The sequence below is a fragment of the Pteropus medius genome, unplaced genomic scaffold (assembly GCF_902729225.1).
Source record: "Pteropus medius unplaced genomic scaffold, Ma_sr-lr_union100, whole genome shotgun sequence".
NCBI lineage: Eukaryota > Metazoa > Chordata > Mammalia > Chiroptera > Pteropodidae > Pteropus > Pteropus medius.
Window position 1 is genome coordinate 4,439,271 of NW_024342474.1, and position 20,144 is coordinate 4,459,414.

Below are 20,144 nucleotides of genomic sequence, written 5' to 3' on the forward strand. Positions count from 1 at the left end.
TGATGGAGAAAGTATACATTTCTCTGTGCTTTTTTCATAACTTCTTGTGAATCTTAAACAATCAAATATTGTACCCTTGTGTAAATGGCATGATTTGCCTGAGATTTTTATTAAAAGAAGATTGAAGAATTTATGGCAGCTTCCTCATGAATTCAGAGGTTTTCCTGGATAGCAACAGAAGTGCTTTTAAAATAAAACACTAGAAAACAGATTCTCCAAATGTAACTCATGAGAGTCCATTTTATATCCCAATTTTATTCACCTTTTCTGAATAGTCACAACATTAATCTACTGGGGATAATCTAGTATATTTGAAATTCCATTTATTTTTTCTATTGATATGCATGTATTACACTTATATATAATACAGAATTTTCAGTGTTGTTTTAAAGGACATAGTTTAAAAAATGAGAGGCATGATCTATAATTGCAAACAAACCTTGGACAAATTCATAATTTTCAAAATAATATAGTTTCCCACTTTGTTCCAAAGAAATTAATGATATGCTTGATGCAGAAACTCCAGCACAACTGTTATTCCAGTCTTTGAGTTCAAACAGTATTGAACCATTGCAAAATTCACTTGGAGCCATCTAATTAGTTTTATGCATAATTAAAGTGAAGGGAGAAGTCATTTTATTCCATGGACTTGTAGGGCAATATACTTTTAGTTCAATGTCAAAAGCATACTTTACATACTTAATTTTTAACAAATTTTACACTCTTAGTTGTTCTGCCCAGAAAAGATTCTGGGTAATATGTTAGTCTTTGGAAGTTGTTAACTAATAGACAGAAGGTCTCCAGGGTATGTCAGCCTCCCATCACGGAAACCAACATATAACTAATTGGCCATATCAGTGAGTTTTAAAAATACAAAAGATGTCCACACCTTCTCTAACATAATGGAACTTCTAATAGGACAATTCCTGAAGTATCTTCCTGTTAGTCTAAGGTGAGTAAAACACAGAAGTCTCTCCCTTTACATTCCTTCAAACTGTATGTTTACACAATATTATTACAGAATAGCTTTTCAATTTCCTTTCTTCTCTCCCTTCACATCACAAATGAAACAAAATAAATGTAGTATAAAATTATACTTTCTATAATAACTTAGAACAAAATGGTACTTACATGTTTAAGGCCTTTAAATATTTATAAGACTTTCCTGTAGAACTGAAAACCACAAATGTTAAAGTGACTACAAAAACGTGGGCAAAACTGACCTAAGAAATTGCTTGAATGGGACAATGATAAGCAAATATTTATAAATTTGAGATAAAAGAAAATGAACAATTTATTTTAACAGACCGAACAAACAGCATTCAAATAGTCATTGGGATCGAGCAAGAGACAGTCTTCTAAAATGAGATAGAAAGGACAGTTAAAAAAATGTTAGAAGAAATATAAGCGAATAACTTTCAAGCTAAAAAATCAGAAACCCACATGCATCCCTGGCAATTTTTTGAAACTGAAGGCTACCTAAATGCTCACTGCTTACTGCTGATTTCTGTGAAGGGAAAGAGTAAACATAAAAAGCAAAGAAAAAGCCCACTTAAAAAAATGGAAAGGAGAGTGCTCTAGAGGTACAAAATAGCATATAATTAAAATGGTAATTCAGTTCTAACTACTACCTATTTAACTGACAGAGCTGCAGTAGTGTGTTAGCCTTGGGGAAACATGTCAGCTAGTCTATATATTATGTGATTGATGAATTCAGGTAGCTATTACTTGCCAACAATAATTATTATCAATGGATATGTTTTTCCATTCCTTTAACAAAAGCAACTTTAAGATGTTAAAACATGTAGGCTTTCAGAGCTCCAAGATTAGGATACAAATAAAATTGTCTCAGTCCACACCATGCCAGAATAGAAGTTCGCAAAGGAAATGTCACTAAAGCCGTGTACAGTCTCACTAGCCACTGAACACAGGACTGGACCCAGGAACACGTCCATGACAGAAGGCCAGTGCACATGGGAGACTTTCAGAAACAAGAAAAGCAGTCACATTGGGAGCCAAGAGCCCAAAAGGCGAGTGTCTCTGGCATCACCCGGAAACACCAATTCTTCAGAGGACGACTTTGAATTCTCTTAGCAAGTGTAATTTTACAAGTTAAACATAGTTCAAGTCTGATGAAATCTTCATATCATAGAAGTTCATGTCTGACTCTTAAATTCTTGATTTCAAGAAGAGGCTGTTCACGGGCCATGAAATCCCTTGGAAATAAGACTGGAGTGCCTCTTCTGAGCAGTATAAAAATCTTCATCAAGGTCACCTCAGGAGTTAAGTTCCTACGCATACGGTCAATCTAATCAGCCTTGAGGATCACTTTATTAATGGGTTACCTACAAAAGAAGAAGAAAATATAATAATTTCTTAACATGGCTAAAATATTAAAACTCAACACACTTTAGGTAACTCAAAATGCTAGTATTTGCTATATTAAATAAATTGAATTTTAAGACTACCATGTTCAAATATTTCCAGCTTATAAAAATATATCATTTTTCTCTATCAGTTCACAATATTTTTAGAGCCACTTGCATAATTATCTCAAGGACTCGAACTGTGGCCAGGAAGATTATAACTGGTGATGCTACCCGTCTGAGACACAAAGAATGATTCTGGATTTCCTGTACCTTGTACAGGTTTGGTGGACATGCTCTACAGATCATAAACGTGTCATGCCAGGCCTCAGTGAAGAATGACCTTTGTTCACAGGAATGCAATCAGATCACATCTTCAGGAAAGCCCTTGGGAATTGGCTTCATAAAATCCATTCTTGGAATAGTTTAAAATTGAGTGTTTATTTGACTCAGTTAAATTTCAGAAAAATTAACCATTCATGAGGACAAAAACATCTGGGGAGAAGAACATTTAAGGATAATATGTTTTAATAAGTTTTAAAGGTGCTCAAAAATTCTCTTAAAATTGTTTAAAGTAGTATTAATGTTATTACAAATATTATTGAGGCAGATTCACACTGGCTTTTCACACCTAAGTCCAAAGAATGTGTACAGGAAAAAAGAAAATGCACAGATAGAATACCTGATAAATACATGTATCTCTCTACATGTATATATGTAGATGATAAATTTCTGCTGCATCAAATCTCTAATTATACTACAATATCAGGGTGGTTAGAGTTGCTTAAGAGTTCCTTACTAGCAATAGTCATAAAAGTGAATTCTTAAAAATTTTGTGAACACTTTAGTTTTATTTCATTAAATGATATAGTTACTTGTCCTTTCATAAAACACAAAAAGGCTAGTATTTTGCTTGATTTTCTTGTTTTTTCTTGTTTTTTTTGTTTGTTCGTTTTTTAAACAAAACAAAAAGGTAGCTCTAGATTTTGCTCTACCACAGCTAGTCTCAAATTATGCTACATATGAAAGTTGTAAAATTCAAAAATGTATTTTCTGCAAAGAGGCAGCCATCTTATTTTTTTTCTTTGATCATTCCCAAGGAAGGAGCCCCTGCATTTTTGAAACTTCTTACTCTCATGCACAGAGGAACTCTGGGAGGATTCTAGAACAATCATAGGTTGGGCAGCAATTTTACTATCAATTTTCCATTCAGTGGTCATTTTACACAAGTTATGTGTATGGCTTCTAGTTTGAGTGTCAGTGTAAGAGCATGGGAAGGAAATAAGACTGTTTCTATAGACATTGTGTCACAGATTGGTAGGAGATAACTGATTGTTGTGAAAAATATAGAAACTTTTTATTATAAATTTTCTTGATAAACATTGATTTAACAAATCTTTGATTTTCATTGGCTGAGAAAAATCCACCTGTCTCTTCTTAGTAGAAGAGTTATCGTCATAGTAGAAAAAATTATGGAACATATACTTCTAAAAACTTGTGCTTGAAATGCCAGGAAAAGAAAGGAAGTAACACAGGGAAAGAGACTGAGAGAGAACAAATGTTTTAGCTTCAGCAGTGATTCAGCATAGGCAGCTGGAGGGACATAGTGGAATTAGAGGGATATCATGCGATGACGTCACAAAAGCGAGTGAAGTGACACATCCTCTAGAGTCATTTCAAGCCCAGTTTCTAACTAATCTGTTGGTGGGCATGATAGATGCATTCTTATGTCTTCATTCCAAGCTAAGTATTTAAGTATGAGGTACATTATCATCAGTTTTCATCACCTAATATGTAATTGCCAAATAATGTTTGTAAATGAAATGACAGTCTAAAGTTTAATACAAAGAAACCCAACCTGTTAATGATTTATATGCTCATTAAATAAGACCAAGTGACTCAAGCTTAAATTCTGGCATGCTACTAGGGGACAACAAATGTCATTTTACCCACTGTAGATTATCAACTGGAACTTCCTGATATTCAAGAGATACTTAAGCAATATTAATACAATCCAACATTTAAATTTTTTTCTTGTTTAAAGGTAATGTTTTAATATACCAAATTAAGCACTGCTTTATTATTAGAACTTAAATATTACTCTCTCTTCATTCAAGCCGATTGATTTGGAAGAGGACAAATAGTGCTTTACCGTGGAGGATTTTCAGCAAGTTTCCAGTAACTAAAAGCAGGATATTGTAATAAAACCAGTCTTAAAGCATAGGAAATGGCATTTGCTACCGTAAATGTACTGTCTTCTGGTTCTGAGGGCAATAGTCATAAAATATTGGATAAAGGAGAGCAGTGGTCCTACAATCATTATGGCTATGCCTGGAGCTTCATATATAATAATCACTATCAATAAATTTGCCTTTATAAAGGTGATATTTTACACAGCTATTATTAATCTGATTTGTGTGTGCTGCACACCAACCAATTCCTTAAGTGAAATTACTCAGCTGCTGAACACATGCAAAATGTAATAATAACAATTTAATATTAATAATAATAAACAACAATAGCTTTCTAGTCACAAGCACAAAGCTATCTTGGTACTGATTCACCAGGATAAAGAAAGAAATCTTTAAACTAACATTAAACTAAAAGTACTAATTCTTTAAGATGAAAGTTTCTATTTATTTCTCTCAGTCCAACAAATCTAGTATAGGGCCATGATTAGACTTCACAAATATTTATACTAAAATTTCTTTTACATCTATTCATCTTTTAAAGTAAGAAAACAGAACCAGGTAAATGGCATATATAATTTTATTTAAATTTGAAATCAAGTGAAGTCAAATGTTTTATATAATTATATTTTGAGCATTGTGAAATATCCTCTGCCTATCTTCAAGTTAAAATAGAGAGGCTCAAAAGGAAGGAAACTTGAGAATCTATTCTGTCTCCAATTGTGAAAGTAGCTTTTATAAAGCTCTTAAAATCATTTTATTTATGGAGACTGTATTTTCCCCTGTTTAAGTCATGCTGACTCAGTTATCATTTGGAGACGACATATTATGGTGAGAGCCATAATGACAAACAGTGTGGGCTCTGTAGGCAAACTGCCTGGGTTCAAATCTCTGCCTTATCACTTTCTAACACTGTAGGTTGAATAAATTAAACTCCCTGAGCCTTAGTCTCCCCCTGTGTAATATGAGAATGGTCTTATTATTGGTTCCCGTATTGGTTTCTACTGTGATTAAATCAGATAGTCCCTGCAAAATGTCTGTCATGCTACATGCTTTTTATGTATTAACAGGTAGTAGCAGTAGTAATTCCCAAACAAGTAGCAGTAGTAATTCCTGTGCTGTGCGAATGAAGATACAAAAAGGTGCTACATAGGATATGTATTGGAGGGCATTAATTCTTATTTCTCTATCAATATTGACTTAATTAAAGGTAATTTTATGTCTTACAGTAACAGATCTTGCAATTATTTCCTTTTATATTCTTGTTAATCAGAAAGGTTATATATCAACAATGAAGCACCACTGTTTTGGCCAACTTTGGGCACAATATTGTCTTTTCAGACAAGGTGATAGAGAGTGGCGGTTAAAAAGAATGTACCTTGAAGCCAGGCTGCCTAGGTTCAATGATCTGTTCTGTTGATATCTTAGTATATGATCTTGAGTAAAACAGGTTTAATATCATTATCTACAACATAAGATTGTATGAGCTGAGGTATAAGTTAATAGGTCACATGTTTAGAACACTGCTAGGCACAAAATAAGCACTATGCAAGTGGTAACTATTCAGAAATGTGTACATTTCTAGGAATCTGGATGTACTGAATTCCTAGTTAGTTTTTGCCCCTAATTATTTCTGAGCATACGTTTTACTAGTCTTCACAGGCACATAAGTCCATTCTTTTTAATTCTTTGCCTTTCTAATGGACCAGCTGCCATCAGACTTTGCATGCAGAACAAATATTTAGGAAACTAGCACTGCACTTTAGCTATCTAGGCTTAAAAAAAAAATCTGGTATAATTACGCCAAAACAAAATGGAAATTTATAAATTTCCTTATTCGTTATTGATGTTTCTTCTGATATTTTTTTATTTCTATCCTATACCCCAGTTTTTTTGAACTTCAGTAGTTCACTCTACATAAATTTGTGAAATCACTGCCAAATCTCCACAGCATAAATGCGAACTTTATATAATATTAGCTTAATTCACAAAATAATATATTCTCTTCTTCAGTGTGGTCATTAAAATCTTGTTATGAGAAACTGTTGAACAATATTTATATTCTTGTGAATACAGAATGAGTTACAATAATAGAAGGTAATGCATTATGAACATTGAAAGTCAGTTTCATTTTTTAAAAAGTTAAATTTTCACTGGGATGCTCATGTTATTAGAGAAACATTTAATCTGAGACTGATAGATATTCTTTATTTAAACAATTAGAAGGCAAGAAATATGTAGCACTACTTCTGAAAGGAGGCAGCAGTTTAAGTGCAGTACATGTCCAATCTTTATAATATAGCTGCTAAATAACATCACAGATAGGCACTATTTCAAACTAACATTCCAAAAAATAAACTTATTTGATAAAGGTGAAAAGAACACCTTCATAATCCTAAATGCTAATTTTAATCCACTAAGCCTTGCTTGGAATATAAGTGCTGCTTCACTGCAAATGTATTTTTTTAATGTAGCTCTTACAGGTACATCAATTAAGCTCTTCACTTTTTGTGTTCTAAATGTGCAATTAAAACATCATTACTCTGCAGTAGCAGGTTTTCTCATTTAAGCTAGAAAAAAGCTGCCATTGAGTTGGTCATAACTGTACATGAATGTACTTGTCCTGTCTTAAAGCACCTCATACAGTGAGGTATTAAAAATGTAACAATTCAAGAGCAAGCTGACCAGACAGCTTTTAGGTATCAATGAGGCACTGTAAGTCAATGACATATGAATTTCCTTCATAAATATAGCCACCTATACAAAAATAAGCCTATAATTTATTCTCATGGTGACGGAGGTGATTCCTATAGCCCTGAAAATTGTTGCATTTTCATACCACGGTTTAATTTTCCTTCCTAAGAAAGGCTAGTGCTGGATAGGCCTGAACATTTATTTTAACGTTTGGGGAACCAACGGTCATCTGTTTAATACTTTCTCTAGAGTCAGCATTTCTACTAAATGACTTATCTGTTCTATAATTTATTGAAAAATTTAACAACCTAGTGTGATGGAACAGAGAGCATTTCTGTAGCTAATTGATATTTAGGTGTAACTCAGTGTAGGTAACAATGCGGAAGCAGAAAATGGCATATAATCTTTGTAGATTTCTGGAGAGAACTAGAGCATCAAACGTGACTGAGGAGGAAGAGAATTCCTTATTCTGATAAGAGTTTTATACCAGTGTTACTACCTGCTAGCAGTTTTAGAACTTTAGACAAGTCACTTAAAAATCTCTGCATCTCCAGGGTTCATACCTGCCAAGAGAGTCAGTTTAACTCGGTGAACTTCTAATTCCCTTCTAACTTCAAACTACTATGACTTTTCTAAAGAAGCACTAATTCCAGATGAGATAAACTTAGGTAATCAGGACAAAGTTATCAGTGGTGTAACCCCTATGTAGACTTCTTTTTTACAAAAAGCCTACTCATTATTTTAGAATGTAGAACTAGTGAGCTTTTACCACAAATACATCTGTCAGTGGCTTCCAGCTTCCTGTGCTGTGCGAATGAAGGTCTTAACTGGAAAGGAATCTTTTGAACAGATGGACCTGCACTGTTTCTTGGAAATTTGAAAGCTGTACAGTGTGCCTGCCATGAACTCTTCTGTGTGACTCATGAAAACAGATGACTGTTTGCATTGCCATTTATGCACATTCATCTACTCAGAAGCACATCACTGTTTCTCTCTTGATGACATTCACTGTTAGCAAAACAGTCCTTGATTTCAATTTTGGTAGTTAACAAATTCCTCTGGAACATTAAGGAAATTTAAAACTTCCCTTCTCTTTCCCTTTCCCTGCTCCCACCCCCCCACCGTACACATCTGTTTATTCCAGTGAAAAATGACCCCAAATATTTCAGATAATTTTGAAAGACATCAGTATAATGAGATTTGTTTCCCTCAGAAATATAAAAAAGTCTTCAAAAAAGGAAAACAGTTATTTTGAATGTTTCAAAGAAATCTGAAGATTTTTAGATATCATTCCATATACCAGTATAGTTAGTACATTTTTAGAGACAGTTGAGATTTTTAATTCAATCAAAAGGTGTTTGATATTAGGTTCATTTTTTAGACCTCTCATTTGTAAAGGCATAATTTGAATTGATAGTTTTCATCCACTTTGTCATTAAGCCTTACTTTAAAAGTTTAAATCTGTTCCAGTATCACACTCCAAGAATTTCAGCCTCACTACATGTGAAGGCTAGCAAAAGTAAGCAGTAAAAATTGTGCTTGAAAGCTGAATTTAAGATAGGTGGAGTTTGAGGAGAAGAAGGGCTAAAACTTGGGAGAAACTCATTTTAGTAGCCTAGAGATTACTGAGAGCAACATTTTCTTATAACCTGATCGGTTTGAATTAGAAATAAAAATGGTCTTAGTAACAACGTTTCCTTGAGATACCTGTCTGAATAAAAAATATGTTGCTGTCGCTATGAACAGAACTTAGTATAACTTGTAGAAGATAATGCTAGTACCATGCCAGAACTAGTAATCCTCTCTCCTCTCCATCCCTATCTTTTCCCATAAAATTAGGTTTAGAAATTATTATGTGTGGTAGGTTTTTTTACAAAGACAAAAAAAATCCCTTTCCGTAAGTTGCAAAATTAGAATCCATTTTCTGAAGTATAGAGAAGTATAGTCAGCGATGTTTAATATGTTGGGTGCTTTTATTTTGATCCCCCTTCTATTTCCCAAATATAGTCTTCTCTGGCTTTTTTTTTTAAAATAATAGTCAAAATTCCGTAGTCTCAAATTCTCTATGTTGATCAAAATATGAATCTTTATTTCTAATTGCTTAGATGTTGGTATGACATAGCAGATTTAATTATGGAGCAATTTAAATATATAAAGAATGGACCATTAGGTCAGGACACAATCTTCATTTGGTTTATGGAAATTAAGTGAAAGCTTGATGGCTCAATATTTTTCTTGCTAATTTCCAAACTAATAGGCAGGTTGAACAATGACAGAGGTCCACTAATACACCTAGGGTTTTATATTATCCATTTTCTATTCTTGGGAAAACAATCTGTCAAATTAGGGCCATCATCAATGACAATATTATGTTCACCAATAATGATATATTGGCTATCTGTGGCCCTCATTTCAGTTCAAAGAATGATGCCCCCTTTCTTTTTAACAAATATAATTCAGTGCTTTTCTTTACTGACCACAGGGGCAGTTCTTAGCCTCTGATCCCTAAAGCTGTACCACATTCATCTTTTCCTCTTAAATCAGGGGCACTTGGAATGCTAATGGTAACTATAAGGAAGAGTAGGTTACAGTTAATCCTGTAACACGATGTACACACCTGCTGCTCTGTGAGAAATAAACCAAGACGAGAGCTCATTTCTGGAGTTGTTTTGAATCTTTACTCCTCAACGAAACTTCTGTCCCTTCCTTAGAATCCGACCAACACTAGGATTCAACACACTAGTGCTCTAATGTGGAGCCAGAATTTTTTTGAGTGTGGAAAAAAACAAAAATTGTCATCAGGCACAGCAGAAACCTTCTCTCTCTACTTCTCCATTCGAACTTGAAGAGTTTTACACGTTTGCCTAAGGAACAAACACATGTCAGGTACTCCACTGTTCAACAGATTATTACAGGAAGCAAACCTGGGAGAAAGGGAACATTTCAATAAGCATAAAGGGACAGTAAGACAATAACTTCCTTTACCTCCATAAAAGTCACAAAGGGGATAGTTTTGTATCTCTCCTAGAAGATTATAAACTCCAAAATAAAAAATGTTCTCAGAGAAACACATACCCATAAGTGGAACCTAAAACAGCTTTTACAGGAAATTGATGCAAGGATAGTAAGCGTTTCTCATGAATATTTTAGAAAACATTCTGCACAAACTTAAGAAAAAAGTTCATTAAAATCTGGGAAGAAAGTAAACAGAAGCCAACAGACAATCCTTTTAACATAAAAGAGCAAAAGAATTATAGAAACAATATTATATAGTAATATTCAATTAGAATTCAAGGATCTAATATTTACAATCATTCATAGACTTGCCTGAATGTCCACGTGTATAGAAATTTGTAATTTAGTAAAGCATGAACCTAACTCATATACACTTTAATACTGATAAATGAGGCCAAATCATTTAACCAATGTATGGGTCTAGCCATTCATGGGCATTCTTATCTCAAACCAGCTTTGTTGATCTCTGCTCATCAATTATATAATCCTCAACAGTCTGAATGAGATCCATGACATTTTTCAGTTGTAATTTGTGATATATATATAGACTTTCAAAAGATTTTTTTTTAAATTTCTTTCCAAAAGTATTCCTGATATATATAACATGTACTATTTCAGTTTCCAATATTTGAATAACTTAATGTTTGAGAGTCTAATGTATGAAGAACTAATAGAGTCAAGAGGAGTGACTAGTAATTTAGAAGCAGGTAACGGGGTTTTGATAATATGAATCAAAAAAGATCTCCTACATAAATTTGAGAGCTAGGATAGTTAAAACTAATAGAAAAACTAATCATGTCATAATATAAAGAGCCATTTCCTAGTTTTGAAAAAAACTTGAGTCGGCAATAAGAACAGATCCCTTTCACTGCTAACCTTTGCCTCTCTGTCAAACTATAAGACTAAAATGATGGTATGAGGAAGAGCAGAACTTTTGAATTCTGGTCACCATGTTTACTTGACTTTATCTAGATATGCCAGAGCCAACACAGTCAGAAAATGTACAGAAGCTTCATACCCTTTAGAAAAAAAACAAGAAGTAGATGGAGAAATATACCACTTAACATTTCTTAGACTTCCATTTTCTTCACATTGTTCAAAAATGTGCAAAATCTTTGTTCTTAATTTCATATACCCCCACTGAATATTTGGAATGATAACATAAGTTTTATCCATATGTTATATCTCTAATTAGTTTCTAGACCCTAGTCATCATTTTAATCTGTTCCCAACTCTCTGTCCAACTTTCACTATTTTAATCAAGGCTTTTATTCCATCTGGTTGGTACAGTTGCAATAACCTCTTAATTTGTCCTCCTGATTTGTCTCGTATCTTGTAGTTCTCTTCCTCTTTGCCACCACCATCATGACAAGAAAACCCTATATTAGTGTCCTATTACCAAAAAAAAAAAAAAGTAAATTCTTTCTGGTTACATAAAATCTTCTTCATGATTAAACCTCAACCCAGCCAGCTTCATCTCCCCATCTTCCTTTGCCTAAAATACTCTTCTTTCAAACCTCAGAAGAAATGTTACCACTTCATAGTTCATAAGCCCTGTGATTCAGCCAGTCAGCACTTTGTCCATACTTCTAAGATATATCTCACCATATTATGATTGTTTATTAACCTGTATATTTCTCCCACTCAACTATGATATATTGGAAAAAAGAATATTAGCATATATTTTGTTCTGTTGGTGCTGAGCATCGTTCCAGGCACATAAACGATACTAATATTTATTAAGTGAAAGATTGAAACAATAGATAGATGGGTGGATGGATGCACAAATGAACCAATAAAAGAATAAGTGAATTAATATAAAAGGAAAGTGATAATTAATTTCAGGAGAAGGAAAATAAGAGCTACTATTTAGATTCTCCATGAATAGCAAGGGGAATGATTAAGTGACCCAAAAGGTCAGGTCCTCCATTTTTAATTTTTCTAGAATTATTCCCCTGATTCTCTGGTTTCAGTATTGAAATTATAGATATGCATGGGTCTTGACATCAGCTTCACATTCGCACCTTGGATATTTAAATTTATTCTCATTTGGAAAAGGTCTCATTTTTAAAACAAAATTAATTCATGAAAATAATAATGCAAGAGAGTAATAGCAATCTGTGATGCTTTAATTGGTGTTAGCCTAACCACTTGGGATGTGGAAAATGTCCAAATAGATACATCAAGGTTGATTCTGTCATATTCATTACAGTTAATATTTCACATAGAAATTATCCTAATTTTTTAAAAAATGCACTTCTCTCTTGAGTAATTTTCACACTGCTGCTTAACACTGTCAGGAAAATTTTCTCATGAAATATTCTGTGGTGACAATTATCGTACACCTAGGTATTACATGCTCGCTTGACATCAGGTATGGTAGTACAATGAAATATCAAATTTCTTATAGTGGAACAAAGTGAACAAATACTACAATGACTGATTCACTCCCAAAATAATTTACTCCAGGCACTGTCCTAGGCGTGTGTGTGGCGGGGGGTGGGGGGAAGACAGAAATCACTGCCCCTGTGAATCTGACAACCTAGAGAGGCAGACAAAATAAGATGCAAGAACTAAAATTTTAAAGTATACTAGGCTGTGATAAGAGAAAAATGTCAAGAGGAAGAGAGGGATTTTTGAGGCAAAGATGTACAATTTTAGTTAGCGTAGATAGGGAAGACTTGCTGAGAGAGTGAGATATGCGTGCAATCTCTCCCCCTCTCCTTCGCACTCTGTATTCTCTAAGTTCAGGATGCCCCACGCCCTGCATTTCTTTTTTTTAAATATATAGGCTAGTATTTTAAAAGACAAAGAAGTTAATATTTGCTTAGCAAAATTCAACAGAATGCATTTTCTAATCTAGATTGGAATGTCAGACAATCAATCCTTCTATTCCTGAGAGAAACCTGGAACCTTCCTTGCCCTTTCTTCCATCTCTCAGATCTCAGTTGCTGACATCAGTAGACCACTTAGTGCACATTCCTTTTCTCTTGTAACCCTCAGAATTATTCCGTGATATTTCCCCTGTCTACTATTTACTATTATTAGTTTTTGTTCCTTATTACTATTATTCGTAGTTGACAGTTAAAGAAACTGAAGCTTGGATAAATTAAGTGAAACTTCTCAAAGATGCATATAAGCAGTAGATGATAATCTGGAGAACTGAGATCCCCAGTTGTGGGCCTCGACCTTAGTGAAATAGGTCCTGCATATCTGCTTTTTCCATTCATTCATTTGACTAATATTTATTGAGCACATACTAAATGTCATAGGTGTAAGGAAAAAAAGACAAAAATCACAGCCCCTGTGAAACTGACATCCTGGAGAGGCAGGCAAAATAAGACGCAATCACTAAAATTTTAACGTATGTTAGGCCGTGATAAGAAAAAAGTCAAGAGGAAAAGAGATTTTTGAGGCAAGGATGTACGATTTAAGTTAGCATAGATAGGAAAGACTTGCTGAGAAAGCGAGATTTCAGTAAAAGCCTATAAGAGATGAGAGCTGGTCAGGCTGATAGCTGGAGGAAGAGCATTTCCCACAGAGGGAATAGCATGTGCAAATGACCCGAGACTAGAAAAATGAGGGCAGTATAGTGGCAGTGAAGTAAGCAAGAGGGGCAGTAGTAGAAAATGAAGTCACAAAGGTTTGTTCATTCTTCTATTCTTTTGTTTATTCAACAAATGTTATTTTTGCTGCTATTTTACTTATTAAGGATAGCTAAACTGGACAAAAGCAGATATTGTCCTTGTTGTCATGAAGGCACACAAAAAGGAACACCAGAAACACACATGACCTCATACCCTCCTTTCAAAAGCCTCATTCCTGGAAGTTGGAACTGGATAGAGCCTAAATAGACACAAGAGAACACAATGACTTATTTTTATAAGATAAGCCCTGGAAGCCATTGTTCTTTCTGTTCAGACAGTGAAGAATAGCAAAGTTTAGGAAAGGCGAGGATAGTGAGTGAGTGTGCGTACGTGTAAGGGATGCAACAGAAATTTTTCCTGGCAAATGTTTTCAGCTGACTGGTGGCAAAGAATTCCTGAACGGATGACTTACATTCACTTATAATCTAGCTAGTTGGAGACATCCCCCAGTATAGAAAAACAGTCTAGAATAAGGTCACTCATCCCTCCACTATAGCTCTTAGCTTTTCCTGTCTAATGAGAAAAGTTTTAAAGGGATGTCCTCTCCACAGAATATTCAGCTGTTCTTGGGATAATGAAGTTCAAGAGAAATGTGAATTCAATCATGAGGAAAAAATACCAAATCTCCACTTTTTAGGGGGTTCTGCAAGGAAGAGATGGAGAAGGACTTAAAGTAATATCTGATGCTGAGAGAAAAGCATGCCTTAGGTGTTACCCCATCCATGGCAGACTGGTTTGAAATGTGTAGCAGAGGGGAAGCCAAAAATTATTTGGTCCATTTAGGCTTGTGCTACTCAAATATTTATTCTCATAACTTGGAGGCTAAATTGCCTGGGTTTAATCCTCCCTCCGTTGCTTATTTAGCTCTGTAACTTTGGGCAACCTCTTCATTTCTCAGTCTCCTTGTATAAAACATGAAGATAACTAAGCCTGGCTCATGGGGTGATGATTGTGAGCATTAAGAGACCTAGCATGTGTTAAATGCTTACAATACTGCTTGACCGTAGTGAGAACTTAATATTGTCTTTACTAATTCTAGTAGAAATGGAAGTAGCATGCAAGCACCAATGAAAGTCACTTATTATGTGGTTTCTTCCTGAGAAATTAAATGTTTTTCTCATTAGGAAATGGTCCTCCTTAGCAATAATTTTTGCTGCAAATTCTTCTGTAGTATTAATATCATTATATCAGCTTTCTTTAGGTTAGTGTTTGCATAGTGTATCTTTTCATTATTTTTTATCTTCAGTTTTTATTCTTATAGTTTAGATGAACTTCTCTTAAACAGTATATACACTTGTGTTTTAATCTTTTGATCCGAATTGACAGTTTTGTATTTGCCTTTTAATTGGATCATTTAGTCATTTGCATTTGATATAATCACTGATAAATTTGAGTTAAAATCTACCAAGTACTTTCTATTTATTCCACTTGTTCTAGATTCCTTTTTTCTTCTTTTGCCTTTTTTTTTTGTGCTCCTTCTAACATGGACAATCGCTTCCATGGGTTAAGAAACTCTCAAAACTGAACTAGTCTCTCTTGGTCTTCATCCTCCTCTAGATCCTGGAGCAGTAACTCCTCACTTTTTGTTGACTTTTCAATGCCTCCGACTATTCCATTTTATATTTTATTAAACTCTTCAGTCTCCTTTAGGAGGAGGGGTAAAAAAGGGGGCACTTTGACAAAATTACTAAATATCCAATATCGAAAAGTGAAAGTCAAGTTGTGTGAGTTCAGTTTTACTGATGAACTTCGTGTTGATTAATCAATCACCAAATTTATGTAATGTGTGAAATTTATCTTTGATATTCTACTCCCATAGTACCTGTGTATTACAATCATGTTTAGATAGAGTCTTCTCTCCAAATTTTCATCTAGTGCTCAAAAAAGAAGCTAATTAGTAGCTTCTTAGACTTAGGGTGACTATATTGTCCAGTTTGCCTAGGATAATCCTGATTTACACATGTTATCCTGACTTCCTATTGGGTTTATCCTGGAAATATGTCCTAGTATGGACAATAAATGCTATCACTCACATAGTTACCCTTATTGTGAAAATTTAATTTTAGTAAATAATTCTTCAATGTTTAAATCTTCAAGCTGTGAATGAATGGCTCTTTAACAGAACTTCAACCACTGAGATAGGCAAAACTGAGCATTCCTTGATGCTTAAAACATTTCTGAAGCTTATTAAATCACATCAAGTTGCTAATAAATTTTTGAGGAAGAGTTCCAAAATATAGCTCTGTACTAACATCTTCAACCTTTCCATCACACAGATGAGACATGGACGTTGTAGTGTGAAATACTGAGTATAATATTATGTTAGTGTTGTAATCCAAGGTCATAAACTCTGAGAATCAAATTAAAGCCATAGCACATATATTATCTTTGAGATAAGAGATTTATTATAACAAAGAGGTCAAATAGCCTTCTTACAAAATCTAGATCTATTTGAAAACATTAATTCTCTCAAGTATATGATTCACTTACTAAGTTTTTTATTCTTTATATTATAATGAAAAATTCCATTATGGTAGAATTTTCCCAGTTTTGCCTAATAGTAAAAATGAAAATTCCCTTTGAATTTCAATTTCCCCTATTTTTCTTTTCCTTACTATGAATAAAAAGTTGGCTAGGAAGCAGTGTGTCCTACGTATACTCAATGTTTATCTGCTGCTGATGATGATGATAAAGAAAATGATGAATTTAAGATTTCCAGAGAAGCAAGCAGTAATTATAAGTAATGGTTAAGAGCATGGGTTATGAATATCATCCAGCCAAGGGCTGATCTTGAGTTGGCTACTAATCTGTGTGACCTGTTATTTCACTACAAAAAAAAAGACCCTCAGTTGTCTTCCTTCTATATGGAAATAATCCCTGTCTCATCACACTACTGTGAAGGTTAAATGCAATAATGCCTGTAGTGAGAATAAAATAAATGGTAACTCTTAAACATCTTCAAAAGTACTTAGAAGTGAATTTTTTTCAAAAACATAAGTTTATGTACTTATAATTATTCTGAATCCATTGTTGTCATAAAATATTAACTCTAATTATATAAGGCATTTAGTATGAATGTATTTCTGGCTCTTGATACTATGATTGTCCTTTCCAAAGCTATGCATTTCCTGTGAAGTCTGCTTTCTTTTATCACCAAAGGTTATATTAGGGCCAGGATAAATTATAAAGAAAGTATATTATGCACATAAGGTCTAACACAATTTTTTTTATCTCCCATAAGCCAAAAACTTACATATAACACATTTTGTTTGAAATTTACTGAGATTTTAAAAAGTCACTTAGTTTTATTTGTTATTCCATAAATAGGAATTATTGGTCTCTGCTAATTGCTGAATATCTATAAACACTTTCTGCATGGTGTTTTTGTGATTTAGTAAGAACATTAATGTTGTATTAGTAATAGCAAAATGGGCAAGGGTAGCTCAGTATTCGATAAAACAGTCCTTTACTGCTGCACCCACTACTTCAAGCTAACCTCATATTAATTTGATTTGCTACAGGCAAACAATTACAAAAAAAAAAACACCCCACAAACCTAGTACATAGATCCCAGCATACATCTCTCCCTCTCAAGTTACCAAAACATTTTAACCATAACGGGATATTTTTTTGTGAGGCTGTCTTTGAATTGTACCAGAGGATATAGAAATATCAGTTGAGTAAATGTCTACAATTGCAATGGTCAGGAAAAAGAAATTACCTCCTTCACTTTGTAGCTCTGATAAGTCCTCAAGAGATGTTGCTGAAAAGCAATGTCTGGTGACTGTAAAGGGGAAACTGTTTCTGCTCCTATAGGATAAACCTGGGAAAAATGCCTTTACAATTGATTCATACGACAGTTCCTACCTGGCCCACTGTGACAGGAAATTAGAATGACCCAGATCCTGTGACCATTACAGACATGGGAATCCAGTTATTCCATCTCTATGGTTTTTATCTAGGATGAATTTCTGAGGCTAATCCAAAAGGGAATAGTTGCAAACAGACCAACCTTCCAAGTATTTCTGCTTTCTTTTTAAAGGCCTCGTTTATATATGAACATAGGTGGTAAAGGAAATCTTGAGATATCTCTACATTATTTAACAAGACTAACTACTGTGGAATAATAATGTTCATGATTCAGTTATAAATACTTAACAAGCACATATAGTCCTTACATTTGGCCATAAAGTGTTTTAAGTACTTTACAAATATTAACTCATTTAATTCATATAAAGAAACCGTGGTAGATATATTTATTGTCCCAATCTCACATATGTGCGAATTGAGGGGCATAGATGTAAAGTAATTTGCTGCAGGCCACCAGCTAATAAGTGGCATGGTCAGAATGTGAACCCAAGTAACCTGACTTGAGACTGGTTTCTTAATCTTTATACCATCCTTGAAGACATTCTCAACAGAACACATTTCTTACTGAGGCAAATGGGACTCACTGTGATGATGAATGGATGCATGCATGTATGCATGCTCCCGGCAATGTATCCATTGAGAGTGGTTAAGGCAATGGTAATAGAATTCTCGGAACCATTCTGAAGACTTCAGCAATTTAGGTGTTTTTTGTTTGTTTGTTTTTCATAAAAAAGTCCTGTTAAACATAGATTCTTACTCCTCTCCCAAGAAACAAGGATTTCTTGCTTACGTATTGGGCCAAATACCTACGCGTAGAGCTCAAAAATGTTTTTTTTTTACTACAGTTCCTAGCTCTGTTCTACATGGTATGACTAAAGAATGAAATTATTTTCTTTGGTGTAATAATAGTTTTTTGGGCTTTTTTTTAATAAAAATATCCTTTAGTCATAGATGTGTTAGGATGACAACTTTTTTAACTACTTGCATTCCTTACATATCTTCTCAAAAGACTGCCTTTTCCAAACTAACCTGGCATCTCATAGATATGAGGTATGTATCTAAAGAGGTAGGTCAGAATTATGTCAAAACTTCCACTGTAGATAGGACAAGAAAATGTGTAATCTGAAGTGATATCTCCATTCAGCAGGAAGGTCGTGACTATATTTGTCTGTGGTATCCAGTTCCTGATCCAGTGACTGGCATTGAATACATGTTTGATAAATGCTTAGCTAATTAACAATTTCCATATGATTTAGTTCTACCATGTCCATTGGCAGGTACAACATACAGAGTAAAAAAATCTCCAAATTTGCACCCATAAAAAACATCTCCTAGGCCCATGGAAAGACTCCACTTCTGAAATCCCCTGCAGTGGGGTGGGTGTATCCATAAGAGTTTTGAGCAAGAATTATAGTCAGGTTTGTTGCTTCAGGGCTAATTGTATAACTAGTAGTGCAAAACCCTCCATGATTTTCTTTATCATGGCAACAATATACCAGATCATGTCTGCACTGCAGCTTTGGTTCTAGAATGAGCAAGATCCAGAATTGATACTCCAAGGCCACCTAAAATAGCAGTACAGCCTGAGTAATACGTAAAATTTTGCTATTTTAAACTACTGAGATTGGAAAATTGGGTTTTTTTCCTATTTTTTTTCTACTTAACCTAGTCTGAGTAACAGAGCCCACCCCATGAAATCATGAATGGGAACTTCTCCTCGGCAAAGACTGTTTTACTTACACAGGTATCCTCAGAGTTTAGAATCGAGACTGAAATATAGTAGGTATTCAATATTATTTTAGTAACTGAAAAACATCTGTTTAATCGATCTCAGAGTATCATCAAAATGAAGTTCAATACCTAAAATCTTAGGAAACGGTCTACAAACAGCAATGAAAATTCTAGAATTCACAAATTCCAAATAAAAATACTTAACTTAGATACCTGATCAAAAGGGGTTATTATGTGGGTGCCTACAATGAAGTCACTGATTTACAATTATAAATATTGCACAGACCTTCCACTAAGCACAAACAGCAGTTGGTGATCAAAAGTCCTAGAGAAAAAAATTATTAAGGGACTTACAGTACATTTCTAGTCTTCACAGATTCTCACTCTATTTGAATATTGGTGCAACGAGGTATAACTCTGCATGCCTATGCCTGGTTCAAGAGCACCTTGCTTTATCAGATATGTAACACTTTTTCCTTGTTTTCATATTAGTACAAAAAGTACTTCCCTATGGATGGGTATAATAGGTGGATATCGATGGATGGCATTCTTTCCCCAGTGAAAGCTGCCCGCAGTTTCTCATAGAATACCTTGTAGAAACTATCTTTTTTTTTTTTTTAAGTATAGTTTAC

At 34.1% G+C, this 20,144-nt stretch overlaps 1 protein-coding gene across 1 annotated transcript in view; it reads right to left on the bottom strand.

The window, feature by feature from the left end:
* Positions 1-375: 375 nt before the first annotated feature.
* TAFA2 (TAFA chemokine like family member 2) overlaps positions 376-20,144 on the bottom strand; it is a 385,780-nt gene continuing 366,011 nt past the window's right edge. Inside the window, exon 5 of the mRNA XM_039865868.1 lies at positions 376-2,345. Within this exon, the coding sequence (XP_039721802.1) occupies positions 2,334-2,345 (12 nt within the window). The 3' untranslated portion in view covers positions 376-2,333. The remainder of the gene's footprint in view (positions 2,346-20,144) is intronic.